Genomic DNA, 21,936 nt, shown 5'->3' with positions numbered 1-21,936 from the left:
GAAAGAGCAGAAGGCTAGGAAGCTCCTGGAGAAGGCAGCACCCTGCAGCATTTAGAGGGAAACCAAGAAGGGGGTTCAGTCAGCATCTCCTCAGTCTGGATGAGGCTCAGCTGCCTGAGACTCCAGAAGCTCCGCCTGGTCTCACCACCACACTTCATCACCTGGAGAGCAGCCCGGTCATGTTGGAGGCATTGCTGCCAGGTATTGGCAGAATCCCACTTCAAACCGACCTCCTCTCATTCTCGGAACACCTTCGTCTCTAAGAATGTCTGCTTCAAACCAATGTATATTTGTTAAACATGAAACAGGCAAACTTGATGTGTTTGAGCGCCAAGAAGGAAATGTAGCTGACTGGTCACAAAGGAAGGAGACTAACATTGGCTTCTCAAACACTTTGATGTGAAAGGGTGATAAGCGTGGACTCTGATAACTGAAAGATGATAATGTGATGGCAAGTAAATACATAAAGTCTGAGTCAATTAACCAATAAAAGAAGTTATGTATATTAGTAAGGGAACTAGAGATCTGAAAATCTAAAGGAGGACTCAGTTAAAAATGTTAATTTTAGCCCTGGCCTGTTTGCTCAGCGGCTGGAGCGTGGGGCTGCGGACCAGGGGGTCGCGGGTTGGATTCCGGCCAAGGGCAGGTGCCTCGCGAGCTGTTGGTCCCGGGCCCTGGTCGGGTCGGAGAGGCAGCCAGTCCATGTTCCTCTCACGTCGATATTTCTGTCCCCCCGACCCCCACTCTATCTGAAGATAAATAGAAAAAGATCCTCGAGTGAGGATTTTTAAAACGTTAATTTTGGTGGCATCTAGGTGAGGTAACCTGGGACATTAGGGGACTGTAAGGCTTATGTATTTCGCACTAAACCTAGTAATACTGAAACTTTTCAACTATGTGCATGTCGGAGGAGTTTTCAGGGAGACAGACTCGCGGTGACATTCAGGCCGGACAGTCCTCGGTGCAGTGCTGCCCCAGCTCCGCAGGCCCTTCGGCATCCGCGCACGTCTTCCCCAGAGGCCATTCCTGGTCTATGGGTCAAACACGGGTGGTGACGGGAGGGAGGTCAGACTGATGTCCTCCGCTCCCCTCCCACCCCGAGCTGACAGTGAACTCCGTGAGGGCAAAACGTGTTGTAAGGAGTGGGACTCGAACCCACGCCTCCGCGCGGAGGCCAGAAACCCGGAGCGAGGGAACGGACAAGCTTGAGTTTGGCGCCTTAGACCACTCGGCCGTCCTGACAAATAGATTTGCAACCCAGGGCGACCGATGCCAGCGTTGTCCGCACCACATCCAGAAGGCGTGTGAGACCCAAGTCTGAGGAACATGAGAGGGAGAAAGGCCCGTTTTCATGCTGGAGGCCACCGCCCGGCGCAGACGGAAGGAGCCCGGGCATCAAGGGCCGCTCCAGCTCGGCTTGCCAGGCCATTCCTGACTTTGAAGGAGTTAGATAAAATGTGGAGGAGAAAATTAGGGAAGGCCCTGGATCCCCCAACCCGCCCCCAGCCCTACAGAACTGTAAAAGAGAAGATAAAAGGAGCTACCTTAAAAATGGACTCCGAACTGCCACCCCAGAGCAACCGCCTTTGCACGTTTCATGTTTCAAATTTTTGGATATTAAAACAGGACCAAATAACCTTAGATTGGGCCTAACGCTACATTGTGCCCCAAATAACTTTTCAAAGGTAGCAAAAAAGGCAAATATAATGACTATTGGACTGAAAATTAAAAACATTTTTTAGAATCTGTGTCACTAGGTCAGCTTATCTGGCCAATAGCAATGCCTCCCTTCTACTGATGTCCTTGTCCCTTCCTGTTCTCACACACTCCCCTGGCCATTGTCTCCTAATCAGAACACGATTTGAGCTTCCATCTGAATCAGTGTGTCCTGAATGGCTGTTCTTACTGATCTCAGACAAATGCTTGTTGTCTCTCATTTTGAAAGGCCTTTATTTTTAGGTTAGCAGAACCCAGACACTCCATTTCTGAAACTGCAGGAAAAATATGGAAGGGGTCCCCATCTTGGTGATGCTGCATTGTGTCAAAGTTACCAGCTTCTTTTCCCATCTTCTATTCTCTCAAACTCTCTTCTGCTCTGTGTGGAAGCCTGAGTGTTCAATCTTCAGACATATCTGAGGAGTAAATACGGCCTCTGACCACACTTCTACCCAGACCAAAGACTTTCCTTTGGTAGAAATGGACTCTAGGAATAATGTTCTTTCCCCCGAAACTGTGCATGTCAATCAGCTGCTTGATGAATGCAATATGGAGGTTAAACTGTCTTCTTAGTAAATAACAACCTAGGTGAGCCAGCCACACTGTTGGAAGATCCTGCCAGTTCCCAAAGCTGTGGGTGGTCCAAGCCCTTCCTAATGATCTAAATTATTGATGGAATGTACTTATCTATAGCATGAATTATTTTATATGGTGAGATTGTGTATAACTCGTTTGGTAGAGCATCAGAGTTTTAGTCTGAAGGCCCAGAGTTCAAGTTCCTATCCAGGTGGTATTTTAATGTTTACTTCAGCCCATGATAGACGAGGCCAGGTGAACTCATCATCTTTATTGAGGTTCAAGTCTAATCTAGCTCATTCAATGACTGCATTCTTTCTAAAGGCCAACTGAAATATATATATTTACAAAAATAAATGAATAAAATAAACGAGGATGGAGCAGAGATTCAAAATGATATGGACCTAATTATTTCAAATTAATAATATAGCAAGAGAGGGGAAGGGAGGGAGAGAGAGAACTAATGCAATGTATATTGCATTAGTGCAGTATTTTGACTACATATCATCAGGCTGAAAACAAAGGAAGAACACTCTCAGTGCCTGTGTGCTCACAGTGGCTGGCTTAAGGCACTGCCCAGACACCATGCACTGGAAGGCAATGGCAGGGTCTTTATCACAATCCAGACTCCTGGCTAACAACAGGAACTTTTTAATGTCAACACACAAAAAGAACTAAGACAATTTCAAAATGCATTTGGATGAGGTTTTCCATCCAGGGGCTTTTGCAAAGCGGCACACATTTTCTATGTAGAAAGAGCTTGTTTAAACCGTGGGGAATCTGAGACAATGTAAGTCACTGCTCTCTCACATCCTAGTTGGATCCATCCAGATTGCTCCCCCACTCCCAAATTAGTGAATAATTTCAAGGGAACTTTAAATTGGCTTACTTCTCAACAACTCTATCACTAGTTTATTTCTATATGGTGCCCTTTTTCAATTCCTCTTAGAAACTTGGGCAAGTGTTTCACTTCATAGTGGGAAAGGATAAGTAGTGAGGGACTAGGACTCAATCTTAGGGGTTACCTTTATCTGTATGGACAAAGCTCACAGAGCTATTCTTGAAGGGGCTCTATTACCCAGATCTTACTGATTGAAATAAAATGAGTACCACTTGCCTGGACAGGGACTTGAACCCTGGACCCTCAGATTAAAAGTCTGATGCTCTACCAACTGAGCTACCCAGGCTCCCACTAAGACCTCTCTGTTATATAGGGAATCACTAGAGTCTTCCAGGAGCACTGGTCACACACACCCCCAACACCACCCAGCTTCAGTGATGCACTGAGTTTGATTATATTCAGCCTTCCCTTTAACTCTACATTCTTTCTTCATTACACAGATGATTGGTAGGGAGTATTTATTTCAGGGGCAATGACTAGGAAAGTTGTGACCAGAATTGGGTGGGGAACATTTCTGCAGTTAATGGCTGTGGACAGAGCCTTGGAGAACGCACCTGCTGCTGGTCTGTGGGACGTGCAGGCTACCTGACCCTTGACTTCAGTGAGTGGGAAGAGCTCCAAGGAGCATCTAAAATTGGGTGGGAAAAAATGAAAGTTATGGTGCATGCAGGAGGTTGAATTCCTGTCGTTTCCTCAGCTGTTTTCTCTCAGAATTTTTATTCCAATGCTTCTGTCAGGAAAACTAACTTAACTTCCTGAAAACCCACTTCAACATATTCATACATCTCAATTTCAGGACCCCCACCTTTCTTCTTCTTTCCTTCTCGCTCTTTCGTCAGTGTCCTCTCTCCTTCCCTTGCTCTGGCCCTTCATTTGCCCACTCTCCATTTGCCAGGTCAGTCATGTCTCTATGTATTTATTGCCATTTTATTGTTCACATTTTGGTTCTTCTTCTTCAAGAAGACCCATCAACATTTTATATAATACTGGTTTGGTGGTGATGAACTCCTTTAGCTTTTTCTTGTCTGGGAAACTCTTGATATGTCCATCAATTCTAAATGATAGCTTTGCAGGACAGAGTAATCTTGGTTGTAGGTTGTTGCTTTTCATCACTTTGAATATTCTCGCCACTCCTTTTTGGCCTGCAAAGTTTCTTTTGAGAAATCAGCTGACAGACTTATGGGAGCTCCCGTGTAGGTAACTAACTGCTTTTCTCTTGCTGCTTTTAGGGTTCTCTCTTTGTCTTTAACCTTTTGCATTTTGATGATGATGTGTCTTGGTGTGGATCTCTTTGGCTTCATCTTGTTTGGGACTCTCTGTGCTTCCTGGACTTGTATGTCTGTTTCCTTCACCAAGTTAAGGATGCTTTCTGTCATTATTTTTCCAAATAGGTTTTCAATTTCTTGCTCTCTCTTCTTCTGGCACTCCCATGATGCATATGTTGGTACACTTGATGTTGTCCCAGAGGCTCCTTACACTGTCCTCATTTTTTTGGATTCTTTGTTCTGATTGAGTGTTTTTGGCTTCCTTATATTCCAATTTGATGGTTTGCTTCTTAGCTTATCTAGTCTACTATTGATTTTCTGTAAATTATTGTTTATTTCAATTTGTGCACCCTTTATTTATAACTAGTCTTTTTTTTGTGCTGTTAAGGTTCTCACCAAGTTCCTTGATGTTCTCATGACGTTCCTTGACATTCTCACTAAGTTCATTGCGTGTCCTTATAACCAGTGTTTTGAACTCTGCATCTGCTAGATTGCTTAATTCCATGTTATTTAGTTCTTTTCCTGGAGTTTTGTTCTGTTCTTTCATTTGGCACATGTTTCTTTGTCTCCTTATTTTGGCTGCCTCCCTGTGTTTGTTTCTATGTATTAGGTAGAGTTGCTATGTCTCCTAGGCTTCCTAGGGTGGCCTATTGTAGTAGGTGTCCTGTAGGGTCCAGTGGCACAGCTGGGCATCCCAGCTGGGCATCCCAGCTGGGCCTTCAAGGTGCACCCCTCGTGTGGACTGCCTACCCTTCTATTGTACTTGAGTCTTGATTGCTGTTGGCATGTCAATGGGAGGGATTTTTACTCAGGTTGATCAACTGCAAGGACTGGCTGTGCTCACTGACCACTGACCTCTGACTACCTTGGAGGATCAGCTATGCAGGGCCCACCACATAGAACAAGACTTACTTCAGGAGTGCTCTGGGACCCACTAGATCCACTCCTTGAGTGTGTTGCTTGTGGAGGTGGTTGGGTGGCAGTGCTTTGAGGTGGTCTGAAGCTGTTTACTGGGTGTGCTGGCTCTGGGGCAAGTTCAGCCTCTGCCTGTGTTCTATCTGGGGCCACCTGGAATAAGCTACAATGACATCTACAAATGGCTGCTTCTTGTGCTGGTTTTGGAGGTACCCAGGCAAAGCCAAGCTGTGAACCAAGGTTGGCTGCTTCTATTGCCAGGCCTGGGGCCAATTAGGTAGAGGTATGGGGCTCGCTGAGGCCAGGTGCTCTGTTTGAATGAATTTAGGAGAATCTGAAGCAAGGGCCAAGATAGGCCAACCCTATGGTAAAGCCACTGGAAACATCTTGGGTGGGCCTGAAAGTTGGCGGGGCCTCAGGGAATCACCAGGGTGGGGCAAACAGTGTGAGACAGGTTGCTGGAGTCCCAGATATAGTACAGGTCTGACTGCCCTGTGAGGGAAGAGCTCACCAATGGAAGAAAGGCCTCCACCAGCTCTCCTGCCTGAAAGAAAGCTGCCTCTCCAGCCCTCGTCCCGATGCCAAACAACTCAATTCTTTTGGTATGTCTCAGGTGCCTTTCAAGCTGCCTCTCCCACCCTGGATTCAGTCTCGATGTGGCTTCTTCTTTAATTTTGTAGTTGTAGGACTTCCATTCAGCTCAATATTAGGCAGTTCTGAATGATGGTTTTTCTATAGTTTAGTTGTAATTTTGGTTTGGTTGTGGGAGGAGGTAAGTATCACATTTACCTACACTACCATCTTGACCAGAAGTTTCTCTTAAGTATTTAAGATCTATAGAAAAGATCCTACCCTGAAAAATGTTCATTTGTGTTATTTTAACTTTCATTGGCACTGTTGATCCTGATTTTGGTTTCTTTTACTGGACATAGTTTTAAAATCCATTGTCATGCTATATTTACATCTGCTTCTACGTGTGGCTGCTTCATGGCACAAAATTTATATATGGCCACTGCAGTGCACCTGATGTCCCTGATGCACAGGTAGGTTGCTTCCTACAATCTGGTATTTAAGTTGGGCTGGAATTTCACTGAGGCACCTTTCTAGGAGAGAAATTGCTGACTATTAATTTAATTTTTTAAAAAAGACTTTATTTTTATTTATTGATTTTTAGAGAAAGAAGAAGGGAGAGGGAGAGAGAAATAGACACATTAATGGGATCTTGGCCACAACCTGGGCATGTGCCCTAACTGGGAATCAAACCAGTGACCTCTTGGTGTATGGGCCGATGCTCAACCACTGAGCAACACCAGCTTGCTTTGCTTTGCTTGCTTGCTTTCATTTTCTCTCTCTCTTTTTCTTTCTTTTTTTTTTTTTTAATATATACGTTTTTATTGATTTTTTTAGAGAGAGAGAGGAAGAGAGAAAGAAACAGTGCCACGAGAGAAACATCAATCGGCTGCCGCCTGCACGCCCCCTACTGGGGATTGAGCCTGATGCCCAAAGTGGGAATTGAACCTGGCTGCCTAGTAATTTAAAAGCTACACAGGAAGAAAAACTCATTTAATGTCAAAGTTGCAAAAATCTTAAGATCCTAATTTTAAAACCAAAATTTTAGTCTATGTAGAATGCTATAGACTTTATTTTGTACCTTCATAAAACAAAGGACATCTAAGTCACATCATTGAGGAGAAATCTCAGAGGGAGCTGTTTAACAGCTTGAGCATTTCTTTGCTATGGGTGACCTTAAAACGTTTTCAGCAGTCATAATCTTGAGGGACTTTCCTTCTTAGAGTGCAGAAAAGCAGTGAAGATTTCAGTAATTTTCTCCACAGCAAACAATCAAAAACAGGACTCAAGTATAGATGGTTGGTTAGTTGAACCATTAAGAAAAAAACACAAGGTGTTATGGTACTTTCTTCCTGAAGAGAGGAGATCTAAGGTGTTACCTACAGCTGTTGACTGTGGCAAGAGCAAAAGCAAGCTTGTGTCAGAAGTGGGATTCGAACCCACGCCTCCAGGGGAGACCAGATCCCTCTCAGGAAGGAAGCAGTGCTTGAGTCTGGCGCCTTAGACCACTCGGCCATCCTGACACATGTATGCTGGAGCTTCAAAGTTTTCTAATATAGACTCTGATGGTCAACACCCAGCTACATCCCATGGGAAGAGGGGAAAACAGAACAAAAGTAGTTTGGGAACTTGTCGGACTAGGAGGGAGCTCTGAGCTCTCTGAGAAACCGGAAGAGGGGAGAATATGAGTGTCAGTGAGGATTGAATAATTTCTATAGCCCGAAGACGGGATGTTGGGCACTGAGGGGCTCCCTCCTCGCCTTCCCTCCCACAGCATCCCCAGTCCAGGCCCCTTCAACCCTGACCCTACCTGTGACCTGGACCCCAGGATCACTGTGTTCTTTGTGACTCAACCTTCGTTCAGCAGATCCAGCTCGATGCTGCTCCAGGAGGGGGGAGACCCTCAGTGAATCAATGGCCAACCCACTGGTCTGGACAAGAGGGTCACACCCCTTATTTTCAACCCATCCCGACTGTGATGTCAGACAGTCAAGTGTCCTTCAGGTGACTGCCTGCTCCAGCCCAAGAGTCTTCCAATAGACTCTCCAGATATCACGGAGCTTTCCCCAGATTCCGGACCAACAAACCTGTGAGAGAATAAATGAGCGTGAGTCACCCATACCCCATCTCCTAAGTTGTGGTTGCTGCTTGTCCGAGTCTCCAAACGGACCCTTTACCTAGTGAAATATGGCTGTTTTCTGGTTTCTTTGCCGCTCCTCCGTCTGGATTCAGCGACGCGGGTGGAGGGAGAAGCAGGCCTTAGCCCAGACCCACCTTCCAGCCCAGGACAAGCTCTGTCCGGGCCCCACTTCTTCCCCGGACGCCTGGTCCTGCCCACGCCTCTCGGTCTCTCTCCCGACCCCCGACGTCGGGGATTTGGGCCGAGGTACCGAGAGCTGAAGTCTGGACACCTAGGCGACAGTCAGGGAGACAAGCGCTGCAGCGCAAGGGCGCCCCAACCCCGCACTGGGGCAGGTGGCCAGACTCTCTGTCCCGGTGGACACGCCCTCCCCGCTCCCTTCCCCCCGCCCCCCGCCACTGCCCTGATCCTAGTCAAACCCTCGCAATCAAAAGGGATGCTGAGACTCCCAGAGAGCGCGGGAATATTTTTGTCCACAGCCCAGAAAATCAGAAGGGGGCTAAGGGTAGAACGTCAAATTTTCTGGAGACCAACACAAACCTGAAGATTTGAACATATGACCAACTTTAAGAAAAGGAGGTAGAGCACAGCCACCTAAGGCTCCGTAGCTCAGGGGTTAGAGCACTGGTCTCGTAAACCAGGGGTCGTGAGTTCGAATCTCACTGGGGCCTTGGAGTGTTGGTTTTGCATCTTGCAGAGGAATGTGTTTCCTTGACTCAAAAAACCAAATGAATTTCCCAAGTCCATACATACTGCTAACAAAAGTAGGAATTCTAGCACAGATTCTTCAGAACAGATGGTAACAAAGCTGCTGTGTCATATGAACTAAATGATACCGAAGTAGAAGTAATGACAACGCTGTAGTCCGTCCCCATTAATGGGTTAGAGATTCAGAGACCGCTGAAACTGCGGATAGTACCAACCTCATGTATGTGTTTTTCCCTATACACACATACCTATGATAACGTTCAATTTACAAACTAGGCACAGTGAGAAATGAACAATAATGATAAAATAGAGCAATTACAGCAATGTACTGCAATAAAAGTTATGTAAAGGTGTTCTCTCTCAAATATCTCCGTCTTGTGTTCACCCTTTTGTGCTGAAGTAATGGTAAAACACCTGTGATGAGACGACATAGGTGAGATGAATGGTGCAGTATTGTGACGTCGTCCTTCCCTGATCATGTGGGTGATTTTAATGCTGTGATTTTATCACACTACTCAGAATGGTACCCAATGCAAAATTTATGGATCACTTATTTCTGTAATTTTTCATCTAATATTTTCAGACTGTGGTTGACCGCAGGTAACTGAAACAGTGGAAATCAAAACTTCGAATTGGGGGGAGGGGGCACTACTGTGTAAACCAGCTGATTAACTAATTTGTATTGAGTTTCAATCACTTACAACCTGAAGAGTTCTGTCTAATTTAGCCATTGGACGTTTACAGAGACTATATTATAAGTACCAATTTTGTCATACTTACCTAATAGACCCTAAGCTCCCATGGAGACAGGAGTCACATCTTATTTGATACTGTATCTCAGAACTGTGCAGAGTATGGCCCTTTGTCTGTGCTCAGTAACTGTCGAATGAAGACCAGATAAAGAAATGTAACCAGAGTGTGCTGAGATTAGATACCTTAGGAGGTATATAAACTACCTGAAGGCCAAGGAACAAGGTCAACTAAGGGAAGAAGAAGAAGAAGAAGAAGAAGAAGAAGAAGAAGAAGAAGAAGAAGAAGAAGAAGAAGAAACTCAGCCCTGATAAATGTTCTACTAAATAATGATGTGACAAATCTGATTGGTCTCAAGTGTATTATCTAATAGTTGGAATTAGCTGCCAGAAAAAAAAAAATCTCTGATAACATCTGAATGGCACACATATATCACCAGTCAATAATCTACATCAAAGATTAAAATGATTATATTTCCCTACACCACGTGTGCATTAACAATTCTATAATAATATCTATAGATCCAGATACATTGTTCAAAAAAGTACTCTGGGTTCTTGAAACAATTCAACACATTTCACAGCATATCATGTCCGGAAATTTGACTGTAAATTGATAGACTTAGGACAGGCACAGGTGATTCACTTGTATTAAAATCAACCAGAGCTGCTTTATACTGCTGGTAGCTTAGGACTCTGGTTGTTTCTTGGAGTCTTCAGGGTTCTTTACGCTTTTCAGTACTTCACGGACACTGCTCTCTATGCTCGAAATGTACCTCCATCCTACTAGCGAAGTCTTACTCAGTCCTTCAGAATTCGGTTCGTGTTTCACTTTACCCTCAATCCAGGTAAGAGGTACTTTTTCATAACACCATTTGTTCACTTATGTTATAGTGTGTATTGCATAATACTTAATGAATAATTGATGCATTTTTCTCTTTTTCTTACAAATGATACTTCATAGTAGGAACCAAACTTTACGTGATTGAGTCATCACAAGCCAGTCGGAAGTCAAATATGTGTGATGAATAAAAAATTTTGAAGTGAATGGATGTTACTGTAACTGGAGAATCAGCCCAGGCTGGCCCTATCCTGTCTCTTACAAAATACTGAGTTCTTTTCAGAGACAGCAGAACAAAACTGCAAACCGGTCAGCCGAAGCACGTGCAGAGAAGAAAATATTGCAAATTGTTCCTGAAGGTGACCGGAACCTGAACACTGGAACCCCTTCAGAAGCGAAGGGTACGCTGTCCAGGAAGTTCTGGTGCTGAAACCCCTTAAATCTTTCCAGGAGCCCTGGATCAGAAAGACAGGTCTCAGCCTGTCTCCTGTATCCTTACCAGTCGATTTCTAAATAAAGCTCTTTCTTTCAGTACCAGGTGCCATGCACTGGCTCTTATGGAAGAGGGGTGAAGGTGGGGTGGGGAAGGGGCAGGGGTTGGACGCCTCCTTGTTCTGTAACTCGCACAAAGAGCAAGCGGTCACTACTGTGGCAGTTTTCCCGCAGGAGCTGCCCAACCCGCTGGCTCTGACTTTGAAGGCGGTTTTCCGGCGGGCTCGGGAGGTTTCCGGGGCTCGGAGCGCGGCAGCGCGGGGAAGCACAGAGGGTGGCGCGCTCGGCCTCTCGCTCCTGAATCCCTGGAAAATGTTGCTTCTCGGCGGCGCAGAGGAAGCATCTTATTCTTCTTCCGGCAGAGATGGCAGTGCCGTGACCGAAGCATGTTGTATCCACTGGGCCAGCCCTGGGGTAAAAGGGTGCAGGTGCGGGTGCGGGTTCTGGTGTGTGGGCAGCGGATTGCAGACGCCAGGCTCTCACTTTATTTAGGGAACAACGAGGATCCTGCGTGTCTCTCTGACTCCGTAGAGTGTGCGCAAGCAACTCGAGGAAAGCATGCTCCAGTGGCGCAATCGGTTAGCGCGCGGTACTTATACAGCAGTATATGTGCGGGTGATGCCGAGGTTGTGAGTTCGAGCCTCACCTGGAGCATGTTTTCTTCCCTATGCGGTTTCAGGAACTCATTTCATTCTTAATGTGTTTTTCCCTTCACTCCAGAGAGAAAGCTAAAAAGAGGGTATTATATTTTCCATGGTGAGACCGCGGATATTTCCCTGGTTAAGGAGTATGTTTAGTCATTTTCAAACAGGAAGAAATCAAATCAGAGGAGGCACATTGAAATCATCCAAGCAAATCAGTTTGTCCCCCTTGAGACCTTACAGCAGGTTGTGCAGCTCAGTCTTCCTCAGTTTCTCGCTGCTTTCTCTAAACGATTCCTTTGCTCTGGAGACCAAGCGAAGAAGCGGGGAAACTGGGCCTTGAGCTCTGCGATCTTGTGCAGCCGTCACCGCCCTGCGGAAGCTGCCCCCGGGCCTCCTAGCTTTGACGCCCACAGGTTTGCAGTGAGGTTGCTGAGACCCACCTGTGAAGTCTGAAGTCGGCGAACAGGAATAAACTGCTTTTACACGTACACACATAGATGAATCTCAAAGATAATATATAGAGAAAGAAGCCAGACATAGCAGTGCAGATTCTAGCTGATTCCGTGTATGTGAAGTGAAAACAAGCCAGTGGCCGAGTTCGGAACGCTGGCTCCCTTTGGAGGGTGTAGCTAGGCAGCTGGTGGTGGGTCCACAGGGATACACGGACTTGCAAAGTTCATCAAGGTGTACACGTACGATCTGCGTGCTCCACCGGATGTAACTTATAGCTTGATAGACCGGAAGGGGGAAGAAATGGAAACACCTGGAAGAATAACATATTTGAGGGTCGAACTACACAGGATCCCGAGTGGTGGGAGCGTCCGCTCCAGCAGGGAGCTCCGCGCCCCCACAGCCCTGCGGCCAGCCCGTTGTAACCTGAGGAACCACACGCAGTTTCCTTGATTACGTTGGTTTTTCATTCTTCCTATCATGCTCAGGAAACTTTGGGTGAGTTTCCCAGTCCGATCTTCTGTTGATACATTTATTTTTCAGATGGGCACAACGTTATATTTTCAGGAGACAAAACAAAAAATAATCTTAATTTTTCTGAGACGTGATATTCAAAAAGGAAACTGGGATAGGAAAAGAGAGAGACTATTTATAAGTAATTAACAAGAAAACCAGCACTAAGGCAAGCCGAAATAGCTCAGTTGGGAGAGCGTTAGACTGAAGATCTAAAGGTCCCTGGTTCGACCCCGGGTTTCGGCAGCTTTGTGGCTCATTTTCGTGAAAACAGATATTCACTACTTACCTCTGCGAACGTGAAATACTGGCTTACAGGTCTTATTTCGACGGAAATGGAAGGGGCTTGAAAGTATTCCTTAATTTAAAAAAATGTTTTAATTGATTTTTAGAGAGAAAAGAAGGGAGAAAAAAATATCAATGAGTGGGAAACATTACTTGACTGCCTCGTGCACGCCCCCTGCTGGGGATCGAGCCCACAACCCGGGCGTGTACGCCAACCGGGGATCTCACCTGCCATCTCTGGGTGAAAGGGTCGGCGCTCAACCACTGAGCCACACCGGCCAGGCTGAAATCCCTTTATTTTTAAACATAAATTTATTTTCAATGTTACCAATCTATTCAAAGACTGTGCTGCCACTAAGTGGCCGGTTAGCTCAGTTTTTTAGAGTGTGGTGTTAATAACAACAGAGTGGGGGGTTCAACCCCATACAGGCCATGTGCACCTGGTATTTTGTGTATTAAGATGAGTAAAATCGACACTTAGAGTCTCTCACTTGAGCAGGAGTTTCACCTCCTTCAAACCTCCTTGCTGTCCAGTCCTGTCCCCTAAGGTGGCCAATGATGGTCAGAAGAGGTACAACAGAAGTCCTTACTTTTTTATTTTATTTTGTTTTCCTGTGAGAAAACTTTCTTGGAGAAAGAACCTGAATTATGTGACTACTGCTTCTGAAAATATTGTATTAATCATATATCACTCACCTATCATATCACACATTCCCCAGTTCAGTCTAAGAGAAAACAAGATGAAAAACTAAGAAAGAAATTTTCAAAATTTCTAAAGTAAGAATGACAAAGATCTTTCTTTTATGCACTCTGCACATTTATTCCAAAATAAAAGGAATACATAATTTTAAACATTTTAAGCCTTATTATTATTATTATTATTATTTTGCATAGTACCAGGAGCTAAAAAAAAAAGAAAGAATACATTGAAAAGTTTTCCTTCCTCCATCAGCCCACTTTTCACCTTCACCTACCATAAGTAAACTCTGTCCTTAACTTCTCATTTATCTTTGCATATACATGTAAATATTTGTATCAATTATTATTTCTTCTTTTTTTCACACAAAAGATAGCATAATTATTTGCTCATTATTTTCACTTAGTTTTTTCTCTTTGTATATCTTGGATATTTCAAATTGCCCTTTTAACTTTGTACACTGTTAAAATCAGAGCTTCTTTTCAACTGAGTTGGTCCTGCCAGCCAGGAGTTGAATCTGGAAACTTCTTTACCATTGTACCAAGTATAGGCATTTTCAACCCAGAGAAGGAAGTGAAGATGATAGTCTTAATGTCCTCTTGCACTGTGAACAAAGCACTTTCTTTCTTAAGCCAGATGACATTCAAAGAGGTTTAAATGTGGGTTCCCAAGCTGCCCAGTAGCAGAGGAGTGGGAATTGTATGAGATCCCAGGGCAGTACTCAGGCCTCTCTCAAGGTCAACTGTAGCATTTACAGCTGGTGTGTTTTTCTCTAGTTTTCTTCGCTTGTATGGGAGTAGGCTATGAATAAATAGTTAGCTAGACCCGAAATCATCAACATTACAAGTAGAGTCAAAGTCGAGGTTGGATTTACTGCATTCCTCCAATCCCCAGAGGATCAAATCATTTCCCTTCCCACAGTAATGTTTTTATTGCATCATGTTTTAAAATAAGTAACATGCAATGAAATGAAGATATTTGCCAAGAGTATTAGATGAAGTGGAAATAATGAGGAAACCAGTGCTTCTCCAAGTCCAGCCATCTGTGATCTTCCTCTGCCCAACGCAGACACCTGAGAATGAATACTTAAAAAAAAAAAAGTTGAATACAAGCCTATCTCCCCCTTCAGGAGTTTCTCATGTTTGCAAGGAATTTATATGTATTGATATCCATTCTTAGATATTAATATCAAACCCATAATGTAATAACAACTACCATTTATTCATTCAACACATTTTTCCCCCCTCTAACATGCTGTGACACAGTCACTGTTTCTGGGACTAGGGATATAGCAATGAGCAGAGTTTTGTTTGTTTGTTTGTTTTTTCCAGGAGTTTATGGATACAATCCATAGACTACCAAAGAGGATCTAGAGTACAAGGAAGGTTAAGATTCTTCTAAGGCAAAGTCTGTTCAGAAAACCTGCTTTATCCCACCACACACAGTCAGAATAATGACGCAAAGGACACCTGGGTAGCAAACAGAATCACCGTTAAGCACACAGGAGGCAGGCAAAGCCAAGGTTACAGTCTGAGTGATGTGGCTGGTAAAGAGACAGAGCAGTTTTAGTTTCAGTGAGCTTAGTTAGACCTCACACAGACAGGAAAAGATAGAGAAACCAAAAGTGCCAGCTCCTTGGGTCCTTGTTCTACACGCCAAAATAGAAGGGGCCAGATGACTAGGTAAAAGAAGCCGGTAGAGGATGTAGCCTGTTGTGCCATCCAGCTGCCCAAGGCTCAGGAGATCCAGAAATCTCTCCCACACTAACATCAGTACACCGTCCCTCCGCCTACCCCTTCTCCAAGCCCAGAAGTTGTCAACCATTTGCCACTTACTCTTACTAAGTAACTCTGACATCTCTTTTGGTGTCTCTGGATTTTGTTCCTGAGCATGGGGTTTTCCCCTACTTCTGGAGCAGAAAAAGGAACCACAAAGGATGTCTTTGTGTTGTGCCAGAGAAAGCTAAGAACACATTTGCTGTGATGGCAAAGGCAGACTAAATCACAATAGTGGGGCCAGAAGGGTTGTCCTACTTTTATGATGTCACTGAGTGATTCCACCAATGAGCAGGCAGAATAAATTATATTCTCAGTCTCCTTGACTGTTCCTTTTATGTTCTTGCTTTGAGATCTGCTTCTTTCCTATTGACCCCCCAGAAATTAAGGTCTTGGATGTCACCTGAAGGATTACTTTAGATGTAATCAGGGAGATTATGGGGAAGCAGGGAGAAGACCTGATGAAGTAATTTGAGGAGGTAGGTTAGAAGGCAATACTATAGAACTTCAGGCATGACACATCACAGGAATGCAGCATTTGGTAAATGAGCAACTACAGAAGGGATATTGGGGCTAAAATGGAAGATTTAAGACAATTTTAGGAATTAGGGATCATTAAGAATTGTTTTTGGAAGATGAGAAATAAATATGAAGGGCTCAAAGCAAGTTTTCCTTTTCTCTTCCCTTTCTAAATTGATGCCTCTCCATAGGTGGTTTGGGAAGAAACCGACCAGGGCCATGATGCTCACCTGTAATTTCCTGGCCACCAGCCACATGTGATTGACTTCTCTCCTCTCTTCCTGGGTAAAAGTAGAAGTACCTGGAGATGCCAATGTTTTTGTCAGTGCTCTTCACAGGCTGAAGTCAAAAGATGTGTTGGGTGCCTAAACATAAGCTGAGTAAGTCCTGGTCTGAAAGGGAGGGTGAGTCATTACTGACCTGAAAGCCTGAGAGCTCATCCCCCCCCTTTCCTCAGGCCATCCACATTTATTGTGTTACCTTAGGGCTGGGACTCTGAAAACCATAGTGATCCCCCAAAGAAGGAACTTACACACTCTCTTATTATTCTTCCTGACCCAGCCTACTTCACAGTGTGTGAAATTATCATGATCCTCTCATTCTGCCACGAGCCTTTCCTTGGTTATTTCCTGAGACCCAGAAACAGTATCTTTGCTGTGCTTTGGTCTGCATTGTCACAGGTAAGGAGAGGCAGGAATGAATTCTGAATATCTTGGCCTTGGGTGAAATTTAGCTTGATGAGCTTCTCAGAAAATATTCAAGAGTTGCAGAGAAAAAACTTTCAAGAGGGTGAAAAAATATATATAGGGGAAAAGTGGTCTCAAAGGAGGCAGAAGAATGAGGAGCAGTGACAATGAAATGATTTTTGGATAACCGATCATAATGCTAGACTAAACCCTTAAGCATTGCCATAGGCTAATGGAAAGATTTATCTCTTTCCCCTTTTTTGGGTTGACAGGTATTCTCGTGTTTCTCTCATAACTAATGCATTATATGGAAATCTTAGAGGAGGTTCTGGGTCCTGATAAACTAAAAGTCACCTATAAGCTTCCTTACTTCATCAATTTATCCAGCTCTGCCTTATTTCTATTATCTGGTGAGTGATTATTGGATTCTGTGAAGTTGAGGAGGGAGAGTTAATCTCCAGGAAGTTGACAAAGCTTATTTCCTTGATCTTTCTTTCTTTTTCTTTTTCTTTCTTTCTTTCTTTCTCTCTCTCTTTCTCTCTCCCTCCTTCCCTCCCTCCCTCCCTCCCTCCCTCCCTCCCTCCCTCCCTCCCTCCCTCCTTCCTTTCCTTCCTTCCTTTCAATATTCTCATGTATGTGGAAGTTACTTCAGAGGTTTATCCTCTTTGGTTTCTAGACATGAATAGCTTTTATCATGGTCATCTATGACTTCTTCCTATTGTCCAGTGACCTATATTTTTTAAAAGTTCTTTCTTGACTTATTCCTGCACTTTAGTTTTACAATAGAAACCCCGAAAGTGGAACTGAGAAGCAATCTGTCTGCACCGAACATACCTTGAACAAGGGGTAAAATACAGGGTATGGGAAATGATTGTTTCCTTTTTCTGGCAATAGAACATGGAAGGCAATGTGAGGACCAGTTACAGAATTTGTGAGGTTCAGTGCTAAATGAAAGTGTAGAGTTTCTTGTTAAAAAATTATTAATAATTTCAAGATAAGGACAGCAGAGCATTAAACAAATATGAGGCTCCTTTGAGTGTAGGACCCTGTGCAACTGCCCAAATCACATGCCCAGGAAGACAGCTCAGACAGCGTGTTACAGGGTGATCACCCACACGTTAGGGCCTGGGCCCCGTTAAAGTTTTTGAAAATTAGAGATTATCCTCACCGGAATTATCAGTATTGTTATTTTTTCAGGCTCCATCTGCCTTCACAATTCCAAGTGTTTTGGAGCTGTTGGAGTTTTAAAATCTCAGCCAAGCCACAGGGATATCATATCAGAAGAGAGAACTGAACCTAGAACAAAGCAGAAAGAGTGAACTCAGGGAAGAGGACTTTCCAGCCATAACTGAGGATTCCTCAGCCACCCACACTTACTCCAACAGCAGCGTCACTGATTCCAGAAATAATTGACTTCTTCCCTTCATTCTGTTCATTTTCTAGAACTCAAGACCACAGGTGTGTTTATGGCAGATAAAAGTGAAGTGGGGGAATTGTGCATGAAGGAGAAGAAGACAGGCATCCTTTTGTTTTGGCTTCTAGATTATGCAGGTCCCTAGTCTCCATTATGCCTACAAATCTACCCTTGCTGGGCTTCCTTCCCACAGTGGTATTTCATTGTAACAAAGCTCCTCCCCCATCTGTGAAGTTTAACTTTGATCAAACTCCTCTTCCCTCTGACCTGTTGTGACTGTTAGTTTCCCCCCACAGTGTCATGGTAGCACATGTTGCCGGTAGGAACAGTCTCTGTCTGGTGGAGGTCTTTCTCACTTAGGAGGTCATCTGATGTCACCAGAAGGGCAATAACTGCTTGTCCCTACTACACAAGAAACCATTGCTGTGGAAAAGGCCAGCACAGGATCCTACAGACCAGTTAGATTGCCTGGCTGCAGAAGACCTGAAATCATAAAACTCCTAGAAGAAAACATAGGCCGCAAACTCTTTGACATAGGTCTTAGCAATATGTATTTTTGGATATGTCTCCTAGGGAAAAAATAAATAAACAAACGGGACCACATCAAACTGAAGAGGCTTTGCACAACTAAGGAAGCCATCAACAAAATGACAACCTACTGAAGAGAAGAATATATTTGCAAAAGATACATTCAATAAGGGGTTAATATCCAAAATATAAGCACAACACACCAAAAAAATTAATTAAAAAATGAATAGGACCTGAAGACATCATCAGAAGAGGACACATCACTAATCATCAGGGAAATGCACGGTGACATGCCATATTGTACACGGAGTGTTTGCTAACAGTACCTACAGGTCATTACTCAGTGGTCAACTACATCTACCACCACGTAGCAAGTCGTGTCACTGAGGACAGAAGCCCATCCTTCCTCATCCAACTTTGACTACGAACTTAATCAACCTGCGGATTGTCAAGGAACAAGTTGAGACTCAAATTCTGATTAACCCCTTTCTTGCTTAAAAGACGTTCGTTTAGGAGGGCACAGCACCTTTTCTTCCCTCTCACCCCACCCCCAACACATACCCTCGACTGCCCAGCGCAGCTTCCTCAGCTTCTCCCAGGAGGGCCTCAGTGCAAAAGGCAGGCCTGTGGTGCACCCCCTGTTCCACCGGTTTCATCCCGGAGGGAGTAGGATGAGACCTGAGAGGCTTTCCCTCCACGTTCCGCTAGTTTCACATTAGGGCCAAATAATTCTAATAAAAGGCTAGCCAGTAGCCAGTTTTTTGTTTGTTTGTTGATTTGTTTTTTAAGTTCAGCTTTGGATTTTCCCCCCTTGCTTTTACCCTGCACTCAACATCAGCTCTGATGGAGGCAAAGGTGGCCAAAAGGCCTCGTTTTCTTGACTGGGTTTATCTGTGTGGACCTAACTGAGAAGTGGGCTGGAACCTAAAGTGAAAAGTCCGTTAGGAAAACTACAGTCCAGTGACTTGGGATTTCCGTGGCGAACTGTTGCCTTCTTTCGACTTTGAGATATTGCCACTACCCAGGTCAAGAGGTGAGAAAAGCAGCAGTTAGATGCTAAGTTTTGACACCAGAAATTCTTTATAAAATTCAAACTTTCCATTGTCTGGACAGATGTTAGCTAAATACCAAGTTTACCTTCAATGTTACTTTTTAAGATGTTCTCCTAAGACACCCCGCCCTCCATCATGCACACACACAACGGAAAGGCAAAGCACATCAGCTCTTTTTTTGGTAGGCCAGTGGCTCTGTAAAGAGCCTTTGGGGTTAAGGGTCAAGCTGCTTACTTGCTGGTCTACTTGGAGCTGGTGTACTTGGTGACGGCCTTGGTGCCCTCGGACACGGCGTGCTTGGCCAGCTCCCCGGGCAGCAGCAGGCGCACGGCCGTCTGGATCTCCCGGGACGTGATGGTCGAGCGCTTGTTGTAATGCGCCAGGCGCGACGCCTCGCCCGCGATGCGCTCGAAGATGTCGTTGACGAACGAGTTCATGATGCCCATGGCCTTGGACGAGATGCCGGTGTCGGGGTGCACCTGCTTCAGCACCTTGTACACGTACACCGAGTAGCTCTCCTTGCGGCTGCGCTTGCGCTTCTTGCCGTCCTTCTTCTGCGCCTTGGTCACCGCCTTCTTGGAGCCCTTCTTCGGGGCGGGCGCGGACTTGGCGGGCTCGGGCATGGTCGGGAGGAACAGCGGATGTTCAGCTAGAACAGGAGGAACGAGCGCGCGACCGTGAGTGCTCTCTCGGTTCACAGACTCTCAAAGGAGGCGGTGAGTAAAGTCGTGTCTGACTGGTGGTGACTCCTGGAAACGTCACATGAGTGTTGTCCAGTCAAAACAAGGGTATTTCAGAGCCAGAATCCCATTGGTTCAAGTGAAAGGGCTGTAACTTTTCGCCAATGGCACAGATTCACTTTCGCGCCCAGGAACGACTATAAAGAGGGTAGCTCAGGGTGACTTAACTCAGACCCAAGTCACAGCGAAGGTTTCCTATCCGTCATGTCCGGACGCGGAAAGCAGGGCGGGAAGGCGCGCGCCAAGGCCAAGACGCGCTCCTCGCGGGCCGGGCTGCAGTTCCCCGTGGGCCGCGTGCACCGCCTGCTCCGCAAGGGCAACTACGCTGAGCGGGTGGGGGCCGGCGCGCCCGTGTACCTGGCGGCGGTGCTGGAGTACCTGACGGCCGAGATCCTGGAGCTGGCGGGCAACGCGGCCCGCGACAACAAGAAGACGCGCATCATCCCGCGCCACCTGCAGCTGGCCATCCGCAACGACGAGGAGCTCAACAAGCTGCTGGGCAAAGTCACCATCGCGCAGGGCGGCGTGCTGCCCAACATCCAGGCCGTGCTGCTGCCCAAGAAGACCGAGAGCCACCACAAGGCCAAGGGCAAATGAGCTGGACCGTTAGAGTCTTTCTCAAGCTCAACCAAAGGCTCTTTTCAGAGCCACCTACGTTTTCTATAATAAGAGCTTGCATTTTCTGTGTTGTAGCAGCAACTTGAAAATGATTTTCAATTCCTTCAACCTACCAAGAGATGTCGGTGTGTAAAAATTTCTAGAAACTAGAAGGTAACTCCGATGAAAACAATTTAGCATCAGCCTAGTAAAAGGGATAGATACTCAGCACCAAGTAATCAATGGGATGAATGCTGCAGGCACTCGGGGCTGCACCATGAAGAAACCGAGACAACAAAACATCATAGGCAAGTTTTTAGCTCTGGCCGGTTTCGCTCAGCGGTTAGAGCGTCGGCCGGGTTCGGTTCCCGCTAAGGGCACGTACCTCGGTTGCAGTTTGTCCCCGGCCCTGGTTGGTCGTGAGGGTGGCAGCCACTCGCTGTGTCCCTTTCACGTCGATGTTTCTCTCCCTCCCACTCTATCTGAACAAAATATGGAAAAATGTCCTCGGGTGAGGATTTTAAAAAAAGGTGAATTTTTAAGTGCAAATAGAGTTAGTGACCCACAGAACAATAAAAGTCTGTTCAAGAGTTTTGCATCCTAATGGGATGCAACTCCAATTCTGCTTTCTAGTCAGTTTTAAAGGAAAATAATACGACGTGCCCCGGAGTCCCGTCCTTTTGGCAGAGCTCAACACAGGGTCCAGCGTGACGTGTAAAGGCACACAGCCATCTTTATGCCACTTAGACATTTGAGGGTTTTTTCCCTTAATCCCATTTTACACAAATTTCAGTAGAAATTGTAAAACGTAGTGGGCTGATTTATATGAAAATGTTAGTAAAAAGTAAATGTTAATGTAGCTATAATATCAAATGTGAAATTTATATATTTGGAAAAATCCTATAAAAACATTTTTAAATCTTGAAGTTTAAGTTGAGAAATGGAGAAATTGACATGAAGTTGGCCCTCCCAAACTTGAATGAGACACACACACACACAAAAAATCAGTTGATCATCTAGCTCGCGCCTTTTCAAAAGCTCAAAGGAAAGCCATTTTCAAGGTTCAAAATTTAAAGGTTTTATTCAGTAAACAAGATATATCATTGCAATATTTACATTAAATTCTACAGGAAAAAGCCAAAGAACGTTGTAAACAAAAGGCA

General features: G+C 45.0%; 2 protein-coding genes and 5 non-coding genes across 7 annotated transcripts; 4 read left to right on the top strand and 3 right to left on the bottom strand.

Annotated features, from left to right (window-relative positions):
* Positions 1–3,406: 3,406 nt before the first annotated feature.
* Positions 3,407–3,479, bottom strand: TRNAK-UUU. The gene has a single exon. It is a non-coding gene; the product is annotated as a tRNA-Lys (tRNA).
* Positions 3,480–7,361: 3,882 nt separating this feature from the next.
* TRNAL-CAA lies at positions 7,362–7,466 on the bottom strand. The gene is made up of 2 exons: positions 7,429–7,466; positions 7,362–7,406 (listed from the first exon to the last, which is right to left on the bottom strand). It is a non-coding gene; the product is annotated as a tRNA-Leu (tRNA).
* Positions 7,467–8,681: 1,215 nt separating this feature from the next.
* TRNAT-CGU lies at positions 8,682–8,754 on the top strand. The gene has a single exon. It is a non-coding gene; the product is annotated as a tRNA-Thr (tRNA).
* Positions 8,755–11,433: 2,679 nt separating this feature from the next.
* On the top strand, positions 11,434–11,527 carry TRNAI-UAU. The gene is made up of 2 exons: positions 11,434–11,471; positions 11,492–11,527. It is a non-coding gene; the product is annotated as a tRNA-Ile (tRNA).
* A 1,126-nt stretch (positions 11,528–12,653) lies between these two features.
* Positions 12,654–12,726, top strand: TRNAF-GAA. Its single transcript has one exon. It is a non-coding gene; the product is annotated as a tRNA-Phe (tRNA).
* Positions 12,727–19,653: 6,927 nt separating this feature from the next.
* LOC118637181 (histone H2B type 1-C/E/F/G/I) lies at positions 19,654–20,081 on the bottom strand. Its single transcript, XM_036272378.1, has one exon. The coding sequence runs from the start codon at positions 20,057–20,059 to the stop codon at positions 19,679–19,681; it is 381 nt and encodes a 126-aa protein (XP_036128271.1). The 5' UTR covers positions 20,060–20,081; the 3' UTR covers positions 19,654–19,678.
* A 284-nt stretch (positions 20,082–20,365) lies between these two features.
* LOC118637176 (histone H2A type 1) lies at positions 20,366–20,800 on the top strand. The gene has a single exon (XM_036272375.1). It carries the CDS (start codon positions 20,381–20,383, stop codon positions 20,771–20,773), a length of 393 nt encoding a protein of 130 aa, XP_036128268.1. The 5' UTR covers positions 20,366–20,380; the 3' UTR covers positions 20,774–20,800.
* Positions 20,801–21,936: the final 1,136 nt, after the last annotated feature.

This window comes from Molossus molossus, unplaced genomic scaffold (genome assembly GCF_014108415.1).
Source record: "Molossus molossus isolate mMolMol1 unplaced genomic scaffold, mMolMol1.p scaffold_m16_p_20, whole genome shotgun sequence".
NCBI lineage: Eukaryota > Metazoa > Chordata > Mammalia > Chiroptera > Molossidae > Molossus > Molossus molossus.
This window is presented reverse-complemented; position numbering and strand designations above follow the sequence as displayed.

Coding starts and splice junctions, on each gene's coding strand:
- LOC118637181 (XM_036272378.1), bottom strand. CDS start 20,059: ATGCCCGAGCCCGCCAAGTCCGCGCCCGCCCCGAAGAAGGGCTCCAAG.
- LOC118637176 (XM_036272375.1), top strand. CDS start 20,381: ATGTCCGGACGCGGAAAGCAGGGCGGGAAGGCGCGCGCCAAGGCCAAG.